The sequence below is a fragment of the Onthophagus taurus genome, chromosome 10, assembly GCF_036711975.1.
Source record: "Onthophagus taurus isolate NC chromosome 10, IU_Otau_3.0, whole genome shotgun sequence".
Lineage (NCBI taxonomy): Eukaryota > Metazoa > Arthropoda > Insecta > Coleoptera > Scarabaeidae > Onthophagus > Onthophagus taurus.
The window spans coordinates 2,755,370-2,778,735 of NC_091975.1; the positions used below are offsets into that span (position 1 = coordinate 2,755,370).

General features: G+C 36.2%; 2 protein-coding genes and 2 long non-coding RNA genes across 7 annotated transcripts in view; 2 read left to right on the forward strand and 2 right to left on the reverse strand.

Annotated features, from left to right (window-relative positions):
• Positions 1 to 33: 33 nt before the first annotated feature.
• LOC111428414 (uncharacterized) lies at positions 34 to 1,496 on the forward strand. The gene is made up of 3 exons (XR_002708066.2): positions 34 to 251; positions 1,003 to 1,064; positions 1,112 to 1,496. It is a non-coding gene; the product is annotated as an uncharacterized lncRNA (long non-coding RNA).
• A 2,278-nt stretch (positions 1,497 to 3,774) lies between these two features.
• On the reverse strand, positions 3,775 to 5,625 carry LOC111428411 (60S ribosomal export protein NMD3). Its single transcript, XM_023063913.2, has 5 exons — positions 5,503 to 5,625; positions 4,614 to 5,437; positions 4,296 to 4,563; positions 4,062 to 4,244; positions 3,775 to 4,007 (listed from the first exon to the last, which is right to left on the reverse strand). The coding sequence occupies exons 1-5, from the start codon at positions 5,547 to 5,549 to the stop codon at positions 3,815 to 3,817; spliced, it is 1,515 nt and encodes a 504-aa protein (XP_022919681.2). The 5' UTR covers positions 5,550 to 5,625; the 3' UTR covers positions 3,775 to 3,814.
• Positions 5,626 to 5,882: 257 nt separating this feature from the next.
• LOC111428415 (uncharacterized) overlaps positions 5,883 to 23,366 on the forward strand; it is a 109,198-nt gene continuing 91,714 nt past the window's right edge. For all 4 annotated transcript variants that reach the window (XR_011641547.1, XR_011641546.1, XR_011641544.1 and 1 more), the window contains exons 1-3: positions 5,883 to 5,933; positions 8,739 to 8,824; positions 20,724 to 21,060. This is a non-coding gene — a long non-coding RNA (uncharacterized lncRNA). The remainder of the gene's footprint in view (positions 5,934 to 8,738; positions 8,825 to 20,723; positions 21,061 to 23,366) is intronic.
• LOC111428212 (serine protease nudel) lies at positions 5,959 to 23,226 on the reverse strand. Its single transcript, XM_023063652.2, has 12 exons — positions 22,580 to 23,226; positions 12,464 to 12,656; positions 10,966 to 12,410; positions 10,788 to 10,918; positions 10,006 to 10,736; positions 9,136 to 9,952; positions 8,486 to 8,655; positions 8,047 to 8,163; positions 7,485 to 7,980; positions 7,228 to 7,416; positions 6,364 to 7,179; positions 5,959 to 6,308 (listed from the first exon to the last, which is right to left on the reverse strand). Exons 2-12 carry the CDS (start codon positions 12,600 to 12,602, stop codon positions 5,978 to 5,980), a joined length of 5,382 nt encoding a protein of 1,793 aa, XP_022919420.2. The 5' UTR covers positions 12,603 to 12,656; positions 22,580 to 23,226; the 3' UTR covers positions 5,959 to 5,977.

Genomic DNA, 23,366 nt, shown 5'->3' on the forward strand with positions numbered 1-23,366 from the left:
TAACGGTTGGTAGCTCAAGACTGCTGGCTCAGGTGGCATCTTACCTGTTGTGCGTGTAAGAGAGTGGTAGCCCTGTAGTGGGGACAAGGAGGAACGGGTTCCTGTGGCGATCGCTATTTGTGCGGACTTGAAGTCATTGATACGACAGCGGTGTCCATTATTATTATTCCGTGGATTTCCTCACTTGAAGACGACGACAACGACACCTTGATAGATACCGTTTTGACAAAATAAAGAATCCGGTAGTAAAGGTAATTGACGACATTGTTGAATTTAGAAAAATTTAAAACATTTATGTAACAAACAAAAATTAATTACAAGGCAACCTTGAACCACCTAAAATATAAAGGAAGAATTTTGCAATTAACAAATTAATAATTAAACATTCACATTTTCAATCAGTCCAGGTTTATATCTGCTGGGATGTTGCAATGCATCGTCCAGCTTTGTTTTAACATCATATCACTTGCAGAACCTAGTCTGCAAGCAACCTCGGCTTAATTGAGTAATATTCAACAAAAATTAAACCAACGTTTACGTGGCTTATCTAACGATCAGCTCAAAAGCCAAAGCAATTCTTCTGATAACTGGTTCACTCAAAACTAACTCCTTAACTTATAGATCTATTATAATTCTTTGTTTCACTATTGATTTCATAACTTAAATGGAAGGAAGTCAAAAAAGTATTTACCATGGATCTAAAACAATAATCAAGATTGTGGGGGATCAATATATTAATTTTAATTAAATGTTTACTTATGTCGTTGGTGCTATTGAGATGAAAACCATTGAGTTAACACTTGGGAATAAGCCTAGAAGTATTCAGATTTTTTTAAGATCCTTGAAATATTAGTTCATAATCTATAACATGAAATTAGAAAAGAAAAGTGAAGTGATTAATTTTTTGAGATATTTCTAAATTAATATCTTTTCATGGCAAATTTTTAAAAAATTAATCCTTTTCTCAAAAGTTAATTGCTTCTTAGATTTTTCATTTCTTAGGCGTTTCTTGCACCAAAAACTAAAGGGGTCAAACCACCGAAGCCGAGCGATAATCCAATTAAGTAAGGCTATAATTTTTGTTTAATTTCTTCTAGATTTTTTTTTCTAGAAAATTCGACTTTGGAGCAACATTCAACGGTCACGTATCTTTTTATCACGTTCACAATGGTTCTTCAGGACATACCATTGACCACGTTCGACGCCGTTCGGAGTGAAATCACCTGCTGGTGCTGTTTTGCGCTTTGTGGACTTTCTCAAAATCGCTTACCTGGCCGCAGAGCAAAGAAAAATGTCGAAGTTTTTATAAACTGGTCCGGGCGCTTTACATTCGTGGAAATTCTTGTCTACTTTTTCCTTATTTTTCTTTTTAAATATTTTTATTAAAAGTTATCCTACAATTTCCAATCATCTTTTAATGAAAAACTAAAAGAGAAATCCTCAATCTAAAATTAACTATTGTACTTTCTCGATAATAAAACATCTTTTCTTTAGAATTTTATTAAAGAAAACTTATAACAAAACGGTGACACAATTAAAATAATTATTCGTGTATCAAGGCCGTGAGGTTTCTTTGATCTCAGTCCTAATTGAAAATTAAGGTTACGAAAAATTTGTTACTAATAATATAGTTTTTAGATAAAATCGGGCCGTATGGTGGTGCATTCTGAAAGAGACAACATTCCAAGCAACGCGAAACGGTTTTCTTGGGTCGTTGTCCGCCCAATATGCTCTCCTCATCGGATGGCCGCGAAGGAGGAGCTCCAACGCCTTAAGACAGCGGCGAGGCCCGTAAATGAGCGTCGCTAATAAAATGTTAATCGAGATTGTTGCTACTCTTGGTTACCACGATGACGCGAGAGAGGCAAATGTAGGTAAAAGTAACTATATAAATAAAAAAAATACATTTACTTTAAAGAATTATTTTTAAATGTTTTAAATTTATTGTTTGAGACTGCAGAATGCGATGAAGCGGAAACGGCCACAGCAACGGCACATTTTACGCGCGGTGTTTCGTTTGCCCTATTTACGCGCGGATAACTGTTCAACATTTGAAAATGGTTGTGTGGTTCTATTCGATGGCCGTTCATTTCGTAAACGCAGCACCGATTTAATTTATTTGTGCAGTTAGGGGGACTCGTTCTTGGTCGCCACACTACCCATATGGTCTATGAAGAAAAAGAATAAAATAGAAATTTTCATTAGAAAGGCATAAATTCATTTAAAATATATATCTCGTTTATTCTTGATTATGAAACAAATATTATAAAGGATTCAGTTCGTAGTAAAAGGTTATTTTCGCGCATCGACTTCTTGGAAATTGTATAATAATAATAATTTATTCGTTAAAATCTCCCAGGTCAAAAATATACATGTATACATACGCAGTACTTCAATAAAAGAAAACTCCGAGGGGCGCCTCAAAAGAAAGATAGTGGAATTCAAACGAGAAGCTAAAAGTTCCCCATGGAAGTTCCATGTAAATCTAGGATCCACATGGACACCAAGAAATCTGATTCCCTTCTCCGAATTTAAAGACTCACCACTCTGTCCATGTGTAATTATTACTAGTAAGTCAATGCTTTGCCGATATGAACATTAAATTTTGTAAAACTGCGGCTTCCATTCCTGATTTATATAAAATTGAACCCTGGGGAACACCACTCGTGATACTTCCAGGATTAGACATAGCAAAATTAAATTTCACATGTTTTCTGCATGTAAGATTTACACGCTTCTGGAGCTACATTGTACGCATATAATTTGCAAATTAAAACTGAGTGACAAACAATCAAAAGCCTTGGTAAGGTCCAAAAAACTAGCTTTAGTGCACTGAAAGTGACAATGAAAGCTAGTGTTGCATATTTTTATTGAACTAAACCCGAAGATACACGGCTAATGTTTCTAGTTCTATGTCTAGTGTTAGTTCTAGTTTTTCACTAGCACTATCACTAGAGCTATCAGAAGACCTAGAACCATTCGGATTTAGCCGTCTTGAGAGACGTGCGGCTAAACCCGAATGTTTCTAGTTCTAGTTTTGCACTAGCACTATCACTAGAACTAACACAAGACCTAGAATCATTTGCGGTCTTGAGAGACGTGCGGCTAAACCCGAATGTTTCTAGTTCTAGTTTTGCACTAGCACTATCACTAGAACTAACACAAGACCTAGAATCATTTGTATTTAGCCGTCTTGAGGGACGTAGGGTTAAATCCGAATGTTTCTAGATCTAGTGTTAGTTAATTGTTATTCAGCGTAAGATTGTGGTATATTTTTATTGAACGAAAAGTAGAACTAACACTAGACTTAGAAACATTCGTGTTTAGCCGTGCGTGTCTTAAGACGGCCAAAAACTGAGGGTTATCATAAGAACGTCACCTTTTTCCAAGGAAAACTTTTACTTTGCAGTACTACCCAATGCCTGTATTATTAAGCTATGTTGCGTTTTATGTGGGACAGTGCAACTGCACAGTAGTTTCGTAATCATGGTTGCTGTATTCATATATTGCGAGTTATATGAAATTCCTGGTATAAAAACAAGACACAATATTTAGAGAAGCAATATATATCACCACCCGTGAATTAACACTAAGTACAACACAAATTAGTTAAGCAATTTTGAGTTTTTACAACTATGGGTTATGTATGGGGTCTATTAGGCAATTCAGCTGAATATTAATTGCAAAACAAGTGTGTTCGCGAGTTCCAACATACTTAACAGTTGACGTTTCGCAGCTATTGTAAGGAACATTTTATAAACTTAATAAAAATGATTTAAAGATAAAATAAACTTTAATTTATTAAAGAATAAATTTATTCCCCCATTTCAACATCATCAATAACCAAATCATCCAACATTTCTTGGAGTGTAATCCCATTTCCATCGTTTTCTTCACTGATATCATCTCTATCGATTGGAATTACTTTTGTTGAATCTTTAAAAATATGAACATTCTGTCTTAAAGCCGGATCTTGTTCAAGTTCATCCAAAAATTCGTCATAATCCCTACGAAATTTAAAAATAATACACAATACAAAAATAATAACAAAAAATGAGAACCTATTATCCCTATCGATTTGAAACGGATTCTCGTCATTCATTGTAATATGTTTCAACTTCCAAATTCTTTGCTTCTTTTTCTTATCGGGATAAAATTTCTTAACCAATATTACATCAGGAATCATTTTTGAGTCTAATTTATCGAAATTGTTGTCATTTACATTCGAATCTTGTAAGTTGTAACTAAAAAGATGATTAAAATGCTATTCCTATTAATTTTTTAATTAATTTTACCCCAAAACCGAATCTCCAGCTCGTAAAACATGCCCCAAATGAGTGCGAGTATGAATTGTATCAGAAACAATCCCATAATCGGAAGCTTTAACGACCCAAGCATCAGCCGGGACATGCTTAGTTGATATTGCTCCTTGACCAGGAAAATATTTTTTATCTTTTTCCAAAATAGGTTCAATATCCATTACAATAAATTCTGTTAATTGTCTTGGATTGCAAATCGAATTGAATGGATATCGCCAATAAATTGTACTATTTATTTCAGCAACTAAAAAAAAATTAATATAATAATTGTTAATATAATTAATACAAATTTACTTTGTGCATTAGCTGGATCAATTAAATGAACAGTATTTGTAACCCGATAGACCAAACAAATTGGAGAGATTCCACCTAATTGTTGTGTTAATTTCTTTGGTAAACAAACAACACTGTCTTTTGAAATGGGGACAATTTCAACGGAATAAGAAAATTTGTAATTATAAACATTCGAATGAATATCATGAGAAATTAACTTTTTTGAATGTTGATATTTACAAGGAAGTACAGAATTAATAAACTCAACCATTTTTCGAGCATGACCTTCCGTTGCATAATAAAAATCGATTCCTTCATGAATCGGTTTAATTCCCAAAGTATTTTCTTGCGCTTTATGTTTTAAAATTAATTGTTCCAAATAAAAAAACGTTTTCTTATTCTCGCTCTTTTGTCGAACTTGAACCATAGCACGCCAATAATCTTGTGCTTCCGAACGATGACAATTATCGCACATTTGATGATTTACAGTAAATTCAACAACAAATTCTTGTTGCAAAACAGCTTTTCCAATAACTTCAGCTTGAACTGTTAATTTTATTTTAATCCGTTTCGAATGGGGTTCCGTCCAAATAAATGTAGCATCAATAAGTTTAACCTTATTAAGACCTTTTAACTTTTTTAAACAAATTGTCATGAGTTCTTTTGATTCTAAAGCGCAATGAACCCATTCCGCTGGAGGTTGAAGGTATCTTTCACAACCACGGCAAAAATACAAGGTCGATTGCTTTGGAATGTCTTGGGTTATATCCACGTGGGTTCTTAAACAACCTACGCACATATTTGTCGGGTTTGGATCGATTGCTGTTCCACATTCGCAACATAATCTAATAAATTGAAAAAATTTATTTTTATTAATAAATTATTTATTGATTTGGAATAATATTCTTACATTTGTCCTTTTATGTTTTCAGGTTGAATTTCTTGCATATATTCCATTTTTATTGGATTAAAAGCGATTTAATGATAAAAACGTGGTGAGAAATAGGTTATGACAAACTAACCTAAATGTTTTGAAACGTCAAATGCTACGGTGTGGTGTGTGGTATTTAATTGGGATTACAGGAAACTGCAACAATTTTAAGATTATTTTAAATTTTTATTTATCAAAAATAAAAAAAAATCAATTTTAAATTACATTAAACATAACTTATTTTTAATTTTAAATTAGTAAACAGTATTTAGATTGATTGAGTATATAATTTCACATCTATTTAATAGATGTCGCATCAAATTTTTAAAATGGTATCGGTAAGTAATCTGTAGTGTTGATGAAATTAAGTAACCTATAAAGTGAGTGTTACCGTCAAAAATTTAAAATAGGTAAGAAAAGTAAAAGGCGATTAAATAAAAACAAAGATTCCATTTTAATTGTTAATTAAGCTACACTGGATGTATAATCTTGGACATTTCTTAGTTTCATCAAAACGAATTAACCCATCACGGCCAGTTCTTAATGATAACCTAAGTTTAGGATTAAAATGTAACCAAACTATGTCAAATCGGTTAGAAATAGGTGAAGGAGAAAGTTTTTCCACAGCTTCGCTTGGATATTTCTCATAAGAACCTGTACTATTTGAAAATCCTAAATTCTGACATATTTCTGTAAGCTCTTCTTTGGTCATGTTCCTAGAGAAACAACCTGAATGCCAAATTCCTTTAGTTCGTATTGTAACTTCTCCCTGAACGCTTGATTCACTAAAAATGGAAATCGATATGAAACAATTACCCAAAAACTATAATTTAAACGTACTTTTTTCTCACTCTTCTTAAAGATATGCAATTTTGTTCATCTGCTCCATCAGAACAATCCTTTTCTTCATCGCAGACCATTTCTAATGGTACGCATTCATTATTGCATTTAAATAATTTCTCGGTACACCTACAAATAGCAGGATTTTCATCGCTTTTATCTTCGCAATTAACAATTCCATCGCAAACTTTATCCGGTTGAGTTGAATTTAAGTAGTTGAAGCAATTACAAATGTCCGGTTCATCGGAGTAATCGCCACAATCGTTATTTCGATCGCAATAAACCGATTTCCGGACACATTTGCCGTTGTTACATTTTAAACTTAGTGAGTCACACTGTTTTTCTTCGTCTTTTAAAAACGATAATCCTGAACACATTGGTTCCTGTTCGTCTTCTCCCGATCGACAATCTTCGATTCCATCGCAAAGTTTTTTTGTATCGATACAATTTCCTAAAGAACATCGGAATCCATCGCAAATTGGAGGAAATACAATGACGTCTCTTGGATCTTCAATAATTTTGTTAATCGCAGTTTTGTATAACGATATGGCTGTAAATGGAGAAGAATGAGTAAAACCGCATGAACCTAATAGTTCTTGATATATTGATATTGGGTAGAGGGCTGATTTTGATTCGCAAACGATGACTCCACTCCAATGAAATTTTTGACAATTTTCTTTAATTGGTGAAATTCTTTTGAAACACCTTGAATTAGATGTACAATTATTTGTCATGTGGAGAAGCACCGTTTCCATTCTATTTTGACCTCTTCCAACTGCCACACATTTATGGTGCGATATTTTTGAAATTTCTCTTCTACAAAAAATTTTTTAGTTATAAAAATTAAATGTAAATAATTAATACATTGTTGGTATGCTTAAAGGTCGAACGTATCGTGTAAAATCAAATTTCTTGTCCACTTTCAACATGACACCATCTGAATACAAGATTATGGTGGAATAAACTACTAATCGCTCTTGTTGATGCGGTCCTTGAATATTCAAAAGAGATCTTCCAATTCCTGCTAAAACGGTTACATAATAGGAGTGAGCCCTAGAAAATACAGTATAAATCTTTTGCTGACAATAAGTATTCGAGAAATAAATAAAAGATGAGCTTACTTGGTGATTCCGTGGAAGCAATTAACCGACGTTAGTACCCACTTCATAGTCAGTAGAATGCCCGTGCATTTATATTCGCCATCTGCATAAACTGCCACATTCCATGCCATCGAGAACAAGTCGTTTGTGATATCGGCGACAGACTCAAGATCTGCACCAGAAATCGTATCATCGGCACATCTCAAATAAAAACCATCACAAAACTTTGTATCGTTAATTTCGATTTTTTCCCCAAGTAAATCACCGTTTGCATTTATAATTTGCATAGGTTTCTCTTCGACTTGGGTTTGCCGATAAACAATGTAATCGTTTAGACCTAACATAAGACAAATTTGTGAAGCGATGGATTCTTCTTCGGATTCTTCGTTGTTCTCATCGAAACAGATTGGCGTCCAGGTTTGCCGGCCCTTCTGGTAAAAAGTGACGATGCCCTTAGTATTCAAATGGGGGCGTAAATCTTCGTCTAATAGGAGAACGTTGGCGTCCGTTAGGGCGACTGGAAATGCAAATTGATATATAAATTTCCGTTATTACGCCGGGTCGGCTTTTATTTCAGCCTTACAGCAGTCCCATTCGTCTTCGTTATGCGGACAGTCCGGGATGGAATCGCACTTTTTTCTGGCCTCGACACACGTCGACGATACTCGACAACGAAATTCATTCGGTCCGCACATTTCACCTAAACCAAAATTGATTTTGTGTTAAACAAACATTAAAAAAAAACTTTTGGTAGTAAACGCTGTTTGAATCACGATAATTTGTTTATTCGTTCAGCCCCAAATAAACGTATTATCGGAATAAAGCAAAACCAATTTTATTAAATTCACACCGAAACATTCCAACCGTAAGCTGACAATTTACGTTTTGCATGAATACTATAATAGCCTATGGGCAATAATTCGTAATTGCCGAGCCAAACAGCGTGTCCAAATCGATATAATTTTATATTTTATTGCATCATTTATTGTGTATTTCCAAATTTTTATTAAAACAAATCTTACCGCAACCTTGTTCATCGGAAAAATCGGCGCAATCATTTATTCCATCGCATATTGATTCGTTAGAAAAGGAATGTAAATAGTCTACACAAGTACAATTCATTTCATCAGTTCCATCTTCGCAATCAATATATTTATCACATCTTCTTGTATGAGGAATTAGTTGTAGTATGCTATAATAAAGAAAATTATAAATGCAATATTTTGATAAAATAGTCTTAATCAGGATAGTATGTAAACAGCGTTTCTTTTACAGATCATTTCATTTTGAAGAGTGAAGTTGCGTACTAAATGCCATACCCTAGAACAGAATGGATTGACCTCCAGGTAAAAAAAGATTGGGTAAGGTTAGTTTTGTTTACGAAGGTCAATGACCTCTACTATTATAAACTGCCAAAAGTTGTGCCAAGCTGTTCAATCTCTAGTGATATAAAATCGATGCAGAATCTTATCCGCAAGCGATTTTAGTTAAGTAGATTAATTCGGGCATATCAAAATGCAAAGCAAACCTATGGGACTCCAATAAACAAAGTATTTATGTTACAATACAATATAAGTACACTGTTATACATTGTTGATCGAATCGAACCGCTTAATTTGGTAGTAACATGACATAAATTTTTCAAATATAACAATTTAAAAAAAAATCTTACTCGGTACATCTAAAATATTTCTCCTTTGACGTCAAATTTTTATCATTTGTATCGGTGGTTACATCTTCAATGATACTTTCTGTTGTAATTGCATTATTTGTTGTAATTTCTGTATTGCTAAAAAGATTCTCATCCGTATTTAAAGTACTACGAAAAGATTCGAATATAGTTGAAAATAATCCGGTTTCGGTTTGGCTGGTTTCAATTTTAAATGTAGAGATAGGATCTTGTACCCCAACGGCGGACGCTACTGGAGTTTCTGTGGTCGTTGTTATTAATGTAGTCGAGCCGAGCGTTGTGTCTTCGGCAGCGCTTAATTTATTAACTTCGCTTTTCGAGTTGTGTTGCAATATCATGCGGCTCATCGCTTGCCCGAATAATTCGGGATTTTTCGAAGGATTGCATTGGCGTTCGTCGTCGCCCAGCAAGCAATCCACCATTTTATCGCAATGGTTTTTTCTTGGTATGCATTTTTTCGTAGCTTTGCATTCGTATCCTGGACATTTTAATAAGGGGATGTTTAGTAAATGAAGATTTGATCGGATATTTTCAAAAATCCAATCTATGTATAATGAAACTCTTGTGTAAACCCCCGGTTCGTTAGGTCTTGCGCATCCATCTCCGTGACTAACTATACCAGCTAAGTACCATTGATCTGGAGAGTTTGGATTTCGGCACATAAAAGGACCTCCGCTGTCACCTTGACAAGCATCTTTTCCTCCTTCCACGAAGCCGGCACAAATTTCTTGTCCGCTTTCATCATCGGGGTATTTGCAGTGTTTTAAAACTGGGAGTTCGACTTCTCTTAAATGATCAGCTAAAAAAGATTTTTAAATGAAAATTGTTTATTATTAAAGAGATTTTTGTTACGATCTGGTCCGTGTTCAAAAGTGGCTCCCCATCCGATGGCGGTGCATAGAGTTCCGGGTGGTGGTGCTTCCAAATAATTTCTTCCTGCAGTATGTTCCGATGGTAAACAAATTGGACGAACATATCTATTGAATTTTAGAGGTGTATCGATTTTAATTAACGCCAAATCATTCTTTAATACCGCCCGATCATAAGCACCGTGGATGAGAACTCGAGTAACAAATCGAGTTTGTTGCATCGGTGAAAACGATAGTCTCCTTAAAATCCCCGCTTCAATTTCAAAATAATATTTAGCGTATTTATCTACGCAATGAGCAGCTGTTAAAATCCAAGATTCACTTATTACAACACCTCCGCAATGGAAGAAACCGTTGCGATACATTGAAATGACCCACGGCCAAGCTGCTGGTCGACTTGGACTTCCCCCAACTACGCCTAATATTTCAGATAAAGATTCATTTAAGCTCGATGTTAATGACTTTGATGATTGATTATTTTGATGACGAGGTCGAAATCTTGATATTGAATCTTCATGGCTATCATCATCATCTTCTTCTGAGCGAAAAGGCCGTTTCCCCATGGTTCTTTTACCGCAAATTGGTGATGGACATTGGACGTAAACTGCAAATCCTGGAATGCAAGAATCTACTAAATCGACTTCTTTATTAATTAGATTTATGTATTGGCCTTCGTAATTATGATGAGTTGGAACCATGTGGGTTATTGGAGATCTAAAAAATTTTTTTAAGTATTATGTATTAAAAACTAATGAAGAATGTTACAAAATGTTTGGACCAGATTCTTTATCGCAAGCACTAATCGCCCATATCTCACTATTAGAACAAGCTGGGTACCAAACACCTTTGTAATTTTTGTAAAGGAACCCAGCAGAATTCGAAATTTTATACATTGGCTAAAACGATAAATTAAAATGTGTTATTAGTTATTATGAAAACTCACCAAAGTTTTTCCGAAATTTTCTGATAAAATCGCACAATCATCTTCGTCTTTCCCCGTTCTGCATTGAACGATGCCATCACACCTTTGCTCGATTGGGATGCAAGTAACCCTTCGATCATCATTCCAATCATCGCAACTAAACGTGTTCTTTCTACACCCAAAACAATTCCATTCGTCTTCTCCATTGGGACAATCATAATAACCGTCGCACATTCTTGACGGTCCAACTCGATCAGTACAAGAACAACCAACTTCATCGCTACCATCTTTACAATCAACTCTATTATCGCATACTCTGAACTCTTTGATGCATTTTAATTCATCGCCACAAAGAACCTTGCCGGATGGACATAAATCTGAGCTTCTTGTTTTGTTGCTGTGGGGTTCGGCAACATCATCAACTAAATCTTGAAGACTTAACCCCGAGCTTTGTCGTACTTCCACCCCCGGGATTGAAGTTAGATGGTTCGTTGATGGTGCTGGGACTGGGTTGCAAATGAAAAATTGTCCGGAGGGATTCGTTGCTTGGATGCTGGTGGGTATAGGGTTTTGAGGGATGTAAAATGGGTTGTACTGGTATTGAGTTGGTGGAATTGGTGGGATGGAAAAATAAGGATTCATAGAGTATGGAAAAGTTGGAGGCATAATATAAGGATTTCTATTTATTGGGAGGAGTTCTGCGTATCTCGGATTTGGATCGTAAGGATATGATGGATGAGGGGTTAATGGGACGCATTGAGTTGATGTTACGATGGTGTTTGGGATATTTTCTTGTGCCGTTTTTGAATCAACAATTTTAAATTTCCTTTCTTTATCTCCAATAAAATTAATTTGAGGAGTCTCTATCTGGTTTTGCATAAAATTTAAATCAATTTCTCTTTTGTATAAATACTTTTCTTTTTTGATAATCTTATCATTGCTTAAAATAATCGCGATATCATCACCTTCTAAATTCAAACTATCGTCTTCAATAACCGGTTTTAACATATCAGAGATTTTTGTGTCCGAATCGATAAAATCAGCATCATCAGAATCATCTAAAGTAATGTTATTGTTTATGGAAAAAGATTCAGTTTGGTCATTGTCCCATTTCGTTGCATTGCCTAATAACGATCTGATCGTATCGATATTACACGCTTCAATGGTAAAACCGTCATAGAGTTCAGCGAAAATAGCGCAACAATCATCAACTTTCCCCGATGTTATGCAGCGATCGATATTTTCGGTGTACATCGAGATGAGTTTCGTTATTTCAGAAAGCGATATGTTCGGTTCTGAATTTGATTGAATGTGGAAAACATTTTTGAACGTTTTCGAAACTGGATTTTGTGGCGTGATTATTGTAAATATCGTTACCGTTGCAAAAATGATAAAAAACGTTATAATTAAATATTTAATAATGTATTTTCGGATTGGATTTATTAAAATGATTGGGGGTGTATTTTCTGGAATTTGATTTAGTATCTATAATAAATTAAGTTTATTTTTTTTAAATTACCTTTTTGGCATTCCTCGTATCCATGAACATTTTTCAAATCAATCGTAGTCATTCCTTCGGGTTCTTGAAATTTCTGTACAGCTCCTTTTCCCACATTTCCATCGTGGCAATGGAAATGAACACTTTTGTGCTGCACCATTTATCTCGCGTACGAAATTCGGCTCTCTTTTCGAAACAGATGGTGAATATGTGGCTGAAATACGAAGGACTGAGGTTTTTCTATGTAATTTGCAAATTCATCGATCCGTTGCGAAAAAGTTTTGCAGTCAGCGAGATTTTGTCGCGTTTTATTATTTCGTAATAATAACGTTCGTATTTATTTATTAATCTGGGTCAACGACGTTTATTGAAAACGGCACGCAGTAAACAAAAATTTATTAGTTATTAATTAGGGTGCGAAATAATTACCGAATAGGGGTTGAAAATGGAAAACTGTAAGCGATAAATTTTATTTCGCCGCATTACCGCCGTCCTCGTTATTTATCGTTTCGGTTTTGGAGTAGCGACGCATTAAAATTTAAACAAATTAATGCGCTTTATATTTATTACGCGGGCGATATATTAATTTCCCCCGGACACCCAGCGCGCAATGCATTCTCATATTTATTAATGAATATCTATTTGTCACAAATTGAATAAAGCTTTTTTGGCGCATTAGTCCAAAACAGCCCGTTTTCGTTTTAACCCCCTGATTTTTGATTAACTGATTACATAAATACACAGTAAATACGTTCCTGTGCCATCCCAACGGTAATTCCCCTTTGCTATTTAATATTATATTTCGATGTGCGCGAATTTTGGCGTATTTCACGTCAACGGCTATTAAATTTAATTTATTGCGTTTTATCGGAAAGTGTATTAAATAAATTAAAACTGGGATTTTATTTTAAATTATACGTTTGTTATATCCGAACCAAATTGCGAATTACAAAATCCCATCCATTACAGTTTAAATTATTGTACTAATATTATCCACTGGGAATTGCCTTTGGTTAATAAAATATTAACGTTTTCATCACTTTATATTATTTATCGTTTTTACGTTATTATTGGTTGCAACGGAAACAATAATAAAATCTTTTCAAATCAACAACCAATGTTAAACACCAAATATTTATTTTCCTCTAAAAATGTTATTTCTAAATATTTAATAATAATTATCTTGAATTTCCCAAATTTTAGGCCTTCAAGCTGCCTGATTTTCTGCTACCATCGCAAACTAAGAGGAGAACTAGCACGAAAAAACGCTTTACCGATTAAAAAGATCTGTAGAAGAGTCAATAAAAAAAATAAGATATTGAACTTGATGTCACCAAAAAACATAAAAGCTTATTGGTGTGTGTCAAAATGGTACTAACCCTGTGGAAAACACCTTCAGATTATTTATTATTTATATTATTCTTATTAAACTAAAACTAGAACTAACACTAGACCTAGAACTAGAAACATTAGCCGTGTATCTTCAGATGCACGGCTAAACCTGATACTTTCTAGTTTTAGGTCTAGTGTTAATTCTAGTTTTACTTGTTATTCTATTCAGTGTTAACTTGTTGCATATTTTTATTGAACTAAAACTAAACCCAAATTTTTAGCTATACGTCTCCAGACGTGAAATATAATAATCAATCATTGATTGAATCTTCTAATCATTATTTTATATAATCACAACTCCACCTTGATGATGATACAATGACTCAAACTTTAACATTAATTATTTTTTTAAATATTTTTCAATTTTTTTTTGAACCTCGTATAAACGTATAACAACATCGAACGTGATTTCGTTGGGTTTTCTCGTTGGAGCGTCGACGTCGTCGTTGGAACGTGTATTTATTTAGCGTTTAATTTGATTTTTCCCGGCGCTGTCAGAACAAGCGTTTCCACCGCACCGGCAAAGGCACAAAACGTAATAACTCAAACGCGTCATAAACACATAACGTGTCGGGGCTCGTTTCATCCCTTGGAAAAGAATGGGCGCCCTTTCCCTGTGTATGTACGTCGTTACAAAGTGCTTTGTAAGGACGTGGTTGGTTTCAGTGATGCTCTTTCGGTGTAACCTGAAGAAGACAGGTTACGAAGATGCTATTAAACATCGTTATTTTTTTTAAATAATTTATTTATTAATTTATTGGACGAATTTATCGGCGACTTCAAAAGATTAATAAAAAGGAAACGTTGATTGGTTTACTTTTACATCATATGCAAACCTTCGGTGTGGAAAAGCTCGGGGATTTTTGAAGGGTGAAGGGAAGTTTGGGGCTTATGAGGGGGGGTTGAAAGGTGGTAAATAAGCAAGTTTTCGCAGCGATTCGCGCCTGCATTTGATGTTTCGTACGTGTATGTGCTTTGAACTTTTTCGCATTTCACTTTGCGTATTTTCCCGCCTGTCGGGCTTATCCTGTCCTCTGACGTGCACGTCACGGTTGTAATTTAAAATCCTTGCGCCCCGAAACCCTATACTATACCCGTCAAAACAGAAAAATTTTAAATCAAGAAAAATAATACATTGATAATTTATTTTAGTATTTAAATAATCAGCGTAAAATAATCCGCTTAATCAACAAATTTTTTATTGAGGTGTTAATTAGCAGTGTAAATGTAAAATTTTGCGGAGTAATTATTTATGATGAAATTTAGTTGGTCGTTTATATTTGATCTCTTTTTTTTAAATTTTATTGGTAGTCGATGGGAAACCGAGCTTCATACAGAAAAAATCGCGGAGCATATGCGGATTTTCTCGTTAGGGTTTTTGTATTCCTTTTTTCGGGGGCGAGCTCTCTCCGTTTATTTAGTTTTTTTTTTCATTCGCGTGTCGTTGATGCCGGACGTTCGAAAACGAGGTCGCAAAAATGCATTTTGGCGGTATTTGTGATTGACGTTTGCCGATTACCTCAATATTTACGGTGGTGGTGGTACGAAGCCCCCCGAATTTATGATATTTATTCAAAACGCGCCCGAATATTCGACGACATAATTTATTATCGTTTCATGCAAATTCCCCCAGATAATATACACTTTTTTCTGACGCCCCCGAGGGCATTATTGAATAACGGCGGACAGCTTTCTAAACATATTTCTCTCGTTGCGCACCCAATTTATCGTTTCCCGTGTGACGTTTATCGACGTTCGTAATTTATTTTTCAAACTGCGATGCCATTATTCCTGTCCGGAAATCATTAAAACCACGGCATAAATTAAATTATTATTAACTCTTCCACTTAGGAATTTCTGAGAATTATCATGAATACGTTATTAACTGAATTAAAATGGTCAGAATATTTGAAAAATTGTAAAATCGCAAAATTAAAACCTGTATTAACAGCGAATGAAGAGTTATACGCGTGTTCGGGGCGACGAAATTGAAATGTTACGTTCGAATTTATGACCGCCAATAAAATATATTAAACCGTTGATTGATAAATATTCATGGAAACGGTATGTTTGCCAGTTTTCGAAAACAAATACGCCAATAAACGTTTTAATTCCCGATAAAATTAAATGTAAATATCAGAGCCTATGCGCGAGTCTCTCTCTCTTTTGGTTCTGCTCTCGCGTAATTTATTCGGCAACGCACGGGAAGATCAAAGTTGGCTTGCGCCGCCCATCGTTTCGGTCGAAATTCACGCCACCAAAATCCCCTTCGTGCGTATTAAAGCTGTCACTGGAAATTTCGGAATCATTACTCACTCCTTTATCCAATTTCACCGTCTGTGATTTTTGCAAATTTGCCAACCACCCACCACCCCTCGCACACGTCATAACGAATCGCTCCTTAATTTGACATTTTACTACAAAGAAACATTCATACTTTTTAAATAAAGGAAAACCACAAATAAATATATATAAACTCGTCCGGAAATGAAAGACAACCAAGTCTTACATTCTTAAATATTACACCACGAAACCAGAACAAACCGTTGCATAGTAAATTAAAATAAGGTCCGCCGCGGCGCCGCCTAGGACCCGGAGCAGACCGGAAACTGCCAGCAATTAAAATTAATTCGACGATTAAGCGCCCGGGACACGAGAGACGTTTGCATCTGGGCCCTTGGAGAGAATGAGAGAAAATCGAGCCAGAAAGAGGAAGAGAGAGCGAACTAGAACACGAGCCGCCGTGATTTACCTGCACGGACGCCGACGACGCCGCCGACGCCCGCCTGTATTAATGAGCTGGCAATGGGCCGTCACGGACTAATTAAAGCGGCGGTAATTGAGTGGCCCATGTCAGCGCCCGGGTTAACCCTCGCGAACTCCATCCGTGATTAGTTGCGGCCCCGTAAAGGGCTCAAAGGACCTTCTACACCCCAACCCTCAATGCTTGCTTGCTTGCTTTGCACTTAATTATTACATTCAATTAACTACATTCGTGTCTTTACACGAATGCACTTACACGAATGTACTATTCGATTTCAAATTACTAAATTCTTTTTAGAAGTTATAATCTTTCGAAAATTATTAATATCATATATTCTTAAGTATAGGTCCCGATGACTACCGAGAATGTTGGGTGTTACTAAGAACTCATAAGAACATGTTAGATGGGGATTATAAAGTTGCCGCGGGTGAAATGCAGACGGTGAACCGAGAAAGGAAGATATCAAATGGGGAAACGGCCGGTTAGGTTTAAAGGGCGTGAAGAGAGCAAATTATCGTAACTGTCGTGGTGGAATCTTGCGGATTCCGGCGGACCGAGCTCGCATGCCGCAGCAATTCACCGCAGGGTGGCCGCCCCGGGATTGCCTTCTCCGGCTCGACGGATTAATTGCGGACCGCTGGGATCGCTTACTGCCGACCACGACACTGGTGGGAGCTTTAGCAGCCAAAGAACAATGAATTACGACGTTACCTAAATTCACGTCAACACATTTTACCTATCCTATTTGAAAATAACTAGTTTTCTTTTCTATCTTGAATAATATCTTTAATTTTTAGAGATATTATGATAAGTATTGGTACTTGCTGTCAATGGTAAAGTTTGAATACCGACTTCTTCAAGGTGTTGAGTAATGGATCAAGCGACATTGTGCATTAATCTAAAATTTATTGAAGATATCTCCAACTGGACTAACACATCTCACCTGAAAAATATGAATACGAGTTGTATTGGTAGCCTTGAGCTATATCTAGCCTTGTCAATTGCTGGAACTATATCTTTCTGAAAAAGAATTTAGGGTGTCACATGGAGCGGCATACTCAACAATCAAGCAAATATTGACTGGAATTTCACAAGGCTGTGTCTTAGGACTATTTCTTTATGCACTCACTATTAAAACTAAATGCTGCTTGCAAAAGTCTAAATACTGCTTGAGGAAGACTAGATACTGAATGCAAAAAGCAAGATGTTGCTAGTAGAAGCCTAAATACTGTTTGAATAAAAATACATGCTACTTTCAAAACACTGAATACTGTTTGCAGAAGACTCCACTAATGATGATTGAAAAACTAAACTTCGATTTAAGAGTAAGTGAAGAGAAGAAGTAATTGTGTATATTTGTACGTGTTACCATAACGTACATAATTTATTTAATAGAACAGCCTTGTGTTATTTCCTATTTGGAAGTAAGTGTAATAAGAGGACATATTTATATTGAAGGGAGATATTAAAAATTTAAATCAAGATAATTTGATCTTTCGAAGTTTTAATAAAAACTGTCTGTTATATGGTGGAAATGTTGCTTTCGGCGGGCGTTGGTAACATGGTGCTCCGGACAGATTGAGATCGTTCTGGGGCTGGGACGGGCGTAATCTCTGTGGATCTGGCGCTGTACGGCCCCGACACGATTATACACTTACGTGGACTTTAAATTATTTACGGCGGAACGTTTAATGGATACGCACGCCCCCTTTTCTGCCCGATTCGCGCCGTCTTTATCGCTGTAAATTATTCACCCGACAGGCCCCGTTTATTACCGTGTGCGGCCTATATATTTACCGGTACAATCCGCCGGTTCTCTTTTCTGCCGGTAGAGAGAAGAGTAGGTGTTGCCTATCGCCCTTTTGCCGCAATAACTGTTTCTCTGTTCGATACACTCGTGACTTATCGATCCTGGTAAACTATTTAACGCGAGATTGATCGTACCTTGTAATTCTTTCAAAACGTTTGTACCGTAAAGTCACATTTTGAAATCGAGATTGCATTTTCATTTAAATTTACTGCGTTATTTTGTCGTTTCGAGTGCGGATTTACATCTAAAGGTAATGTTTGAATGCCCACAGCGTCCCCCTTTAACACACTTTACGCGCTTATCTAAGCAGCTAACCGTTTCCATATCAGGTGTAATAACCGTTTCGACGCCGCTTCCCATAAGATTTCCCTGGCGGCGCTTGAATGATGACGCAATTAACGCTTATCTTAATTATGACGGATACCAAGAATCGTCAGGGTCGAGGTGAACGTCCCCTTTTCCGACGCAGCGATCTCTTCTTCTCCTTCTGGATGTGTCCGTCTTGGAAAAATTGTTCGAGTTAAATTTTCTTCCCTTGAATTTTTCAGAGATAAATTAGGTTGTAATGTATATGGATTTAGAGGGCTGTAAGAGGCTCGAAACTTATACTGTGACCCCCCTGCCGCCCTTCAGGCACTGAGGTAACTCGATCTTTTATCGTGTCGAAGGTAACGCGGATAAAATGGATTTTAAAGTGCTTTTATATATGTCTGTGACGTCTGATGTGATCGTATTAAACCCTGAGGAGTGTTGTTCGTTTCGAATTTAATTTAAATTATTATTTTAGATATTTCTATGGGAAATAACGATTTCTAAAATATTTGAATATCTTGTTATTATTCATTTGACGCAAAAGAAAACGACAGAAAGAGGTGTGGCTCGTAAAAGGTAGATTGAAGTCATCCGACACCGGAAAGTGCTCAGTTTACAATGTGAGTATTGATAGCGCCCTCCAAGGAGAGTCTTCTAAGGGAGGTCGTAACGGCGGGGAGTCGTCGTCGTCGAAATGGAATTTGAAATTTTGGCGGCCCCGGAGTGACGTAAAAATACACTCCGGCGGGAGGTTAAAGGAGCCGTTCTCCTTTTATTGCATTACCGAAAGTGTACTGGAGGTGACAAGTTACTTGACAAAGTTACCCGTCGTTGCATTTTACGTTCATGTTCTCTACCGACGTCCAGAAACCATCCGAAGACGAGGTTTTGAAATATATGGTTATTGAGTCTCTAAGCTGACTTCTGCTGGGATAGATAAGATGTATGCGAAGCAAGATTTACCACTAAATCTGGAACCCTTCTTAGATTTATTATATTTAATGCTTAAACAAATTTGTTAATTCTATTTAGTTTCCATTTAATCTAATTATTTACCCATCAACAAAAAATAAGTTTGCAAAGTTGTTATATCATAACAGCGAGACGTCGTCGTCGTTGTCGGGGACTTTGACGGATTAGACGGTGATAAATCCCTGCGAAATTCCTTATCAATTTAATCTCGATTATCAACCCCGCGCTCGGCGTGTCTCGAACGCAGTTCTCGCCATCCTTGACTGCCTTGGCAGAGGGAAAGCAAGGGATGATAAATGACCTACTCATAGTAATTGCCCCGTAAGTTATGGCCCGTGGCGTATATGAAATATGGTAGCGTTCCGCACGCAATTACCGCGGGGTTATTTATCTTTACTGGTGCCCAGAGACATCATCTAAACTCCACAGTCATCCCTTTGCGACGTGCTCTACATTCCCAATATATCCGTTTTGTTAAACAAAGCCACACAAATTTATTTACGTATGTAATAAAATTGATCATGTACATTTTATAATTTAATCATCAAATATGATTATGACATCGTGTCATCATGGGAATAATGCCATTCAGAGACAATTTCCACTTCAAAGGACATCCATCCAAAGGATAATTACCGTTGAAATTCGGGCAAAGCCTTCGCCCTGGAGCAATCCCATCTCTGACTGACACCTAATTGCAATAATGCAATGTGCAGGTCTCTGCTTCACAAACCAACGCTTGGCGCTTGGTGTTCATATCGCTATATACACATGTGTGCGTGCGCCCTGCCCCATGATACCCTGGGGTGCACAAATGGTGATGACGTTACCTCGTGATCAAACGGCGCGATGAAATTTTATTTCCTTGTAAACCCACAAACGTTTGATTCCCTCTGCAATCGGATTGAAATTAATTGTTTGTTTGATTTGGCGATTCAGCATTCTGCAAATAACTGATGGAGATGTAGAAATGTTTCGAAATTAAAATTAAAGGATAATCTATCTATAATAATATTATTCTATTTTTCTAGATTCAAAAAAAAATCTCTTGAAGTTGTCATCCCGCTCTAAGGCGTCGTTTGGGATCGTCGATCCAATCTCAAACAAAAACCGAAGTGACCATTAAGCCGGATGTGCCAAATCCCACCGGAGCTGCAGTAAACATATAACTCAAAGTCCTCGAGGATTATCCGATTCCAGTTGCTACCGAAGGACCATCACCCTAAAAAAAACACCCACTAAACTTCTTACGTGACGGTGAAACCAACAAAAAAAAAGAATCAAACGCCACAACATATCAAAAGAAAAAAATATTAATTCATTAATGGATAAAAACTGAAAAGAAAGTCTTAAATCGTGGGTAACAAGGTAAGGTTCCTTTTAAGCTGTCGCTCCGTTTGAAAGTAAAGGCCGTTAAATAAAGTGACTGGCGTTCAGAGAGCTGAAATTAAAAACTCATTAATTCCTGTAAATTAACGAAAATTTTAAGTTGAAAGTCTCTCTCTCCCCCCGTTGGTCGACAATTTTCCGGTCGAAAAGTTACCGCCTTTTTTCAACGCCACTTCCGTCGCTTAGATCACAAATTAAGCTCGGTGATTATGCGGCGCGGCGCGATCAAAAGCTTCCGGACCAATGTCGGTAGTGGAACTTCACACGGCAAAGTGCAGCTTCAACGGATAAAGTCGGAGACCGCAATCCGAGTTTTAATCCGATTTTGCTTATGCGAGAATACTTTTAATGCGCATTTTCAATTAAGTACCGTTCGAGCTCGCACATTTTTAAATATAAAAAAGTTCTAGTTCTAATGTTAGTTTTAGTTTAATGACAAATATACAACAATCTAATTCTGAATAACAACTAAAACTAGAATTAACACTAGCATTAGAACTAACACTAGATGTAGAGTTCCGTTATATATGTATATATCGATATACACATTTTTGTAAATTTTTTTAATTCAATTTAACATCGAGTAGAATAGCGGATAATAACTGTTTGGTCGAGCTTTAAACACTATCATATTTCTCTTGTCCGCAATAAATTCGCGTATCAGCGTAAACTTTGGCCGCAATTGGGACGTCCGTTGCGGACGGGGTTTCGAGCCGATTATGCTAAAATATCGCCCGGTTTCGGTGTGGCGCGAGGGAGGATGCCCCGGTCGCGCGTTCTAATGAATAAACCATTTTAAATAATAAACTGTGCGGTCGCGGTATCAAGGTAATTTGGTTTGCATATCGCACACCCATAAACGGAATTAATCAACGCTAATGGCCCACCGATAACAAAGGAAGCGGTAAATATTAACGCTACGCGGTTACACTCTATGTTTCGACTAACAAAGATAACTTTATAGATCAAAACCATATCTATTTTGTAATTAATATTCGATATCAATAATACCATATTGATAATGTAACAAATTTTCCGGTAAATTCATTTCGTTTTGACATGTTACGACGTTAATCCAGCCCAAATAGATAACACACTAAAATCAAAATTTTATCTTGTTGAAATTTGTCTGTAAGAATTATTCGAAATGTAATATAGCGTCGAAGTGACAATTACGAAATTACATTACTCATCGAGACGAAGAACCGGAGGAGCAGAGTACGAGGAAAAGCGACGTGGCGCAGCCGTTCCGTCACACTCGTAAATCATAACGGTTGTCGTGACGTTTTAGGGTTGATACGGGCGCGGCACGTCGCTAAAAATACTCTTATTTGTCTTTTCTTGCGACACCGACGTGAATACCACGATGTGATCGAGCTGACGTGCCATTGTACGTAGCATACATGTTTTGTTTTGTTCACAAATCTTCTTCACCAACCATAAATACTAATAGCTGTTAAGATGTTTAATTAAATTAGTCGTCTTAATAATCACTTACTTGCTTAATACCCCATCTAGAAGTACTTCTTCAACATTCTCCAATTTGCCAACGAGAAAAATTTGAAGCATTATAGGTTTTGGAACAGCTCTACATTTCCTAAACTAAGCAAACATTATTAATAACTAAATTCATTCCGAGGTATGCATACACTGAGAGAAATAGATTGTACGAATCGTATTATAGAAAAAATATTATACATGCAGCAATTCATTGTATTATATTCATTATATTTATTGTACTGAATACAATCTCGTCTCGCTGTCACTATTCGTAGTAAACGTATTATACCTTGTAGTATATTTTTAGTGCACTGTACAATCCATTTCTCTCAGTGTAATGAGAGAAGTTTGATTTTGGGTACTTCATTTTCATTCTTTGTTGCACACTCGATTCATTTCCAGCCACTATTGCACGTCTATCAAATCCAAGACCCACGAGTTTGTCCATGTCCACTTCTAATATTTCAGATATTTGCTAAAATAGAAAGACCTGGTTGCAAATATCAGTTACTTCATTTTGAACAAAAACTGCAGTTGGATCATCACCACAGAATACAAAGTGATCTTGCAACACATCTGAAAGCGAGATAATGAGTTCAACAAAATATTATTATTGAAATGATAGGAAGGAAGAATATTCTCGCCACCAGTATTTGTTTAACCATTCTAATTTGAAAGCTCTTTTACATGCAGCTGAATCTAATAAGGCGTTATTATTTTAAGAGCTTCATTCGATAAGCAGCGTTTTAATATTAATCGTTAACACAAAGACAGGTGCTGTTCGA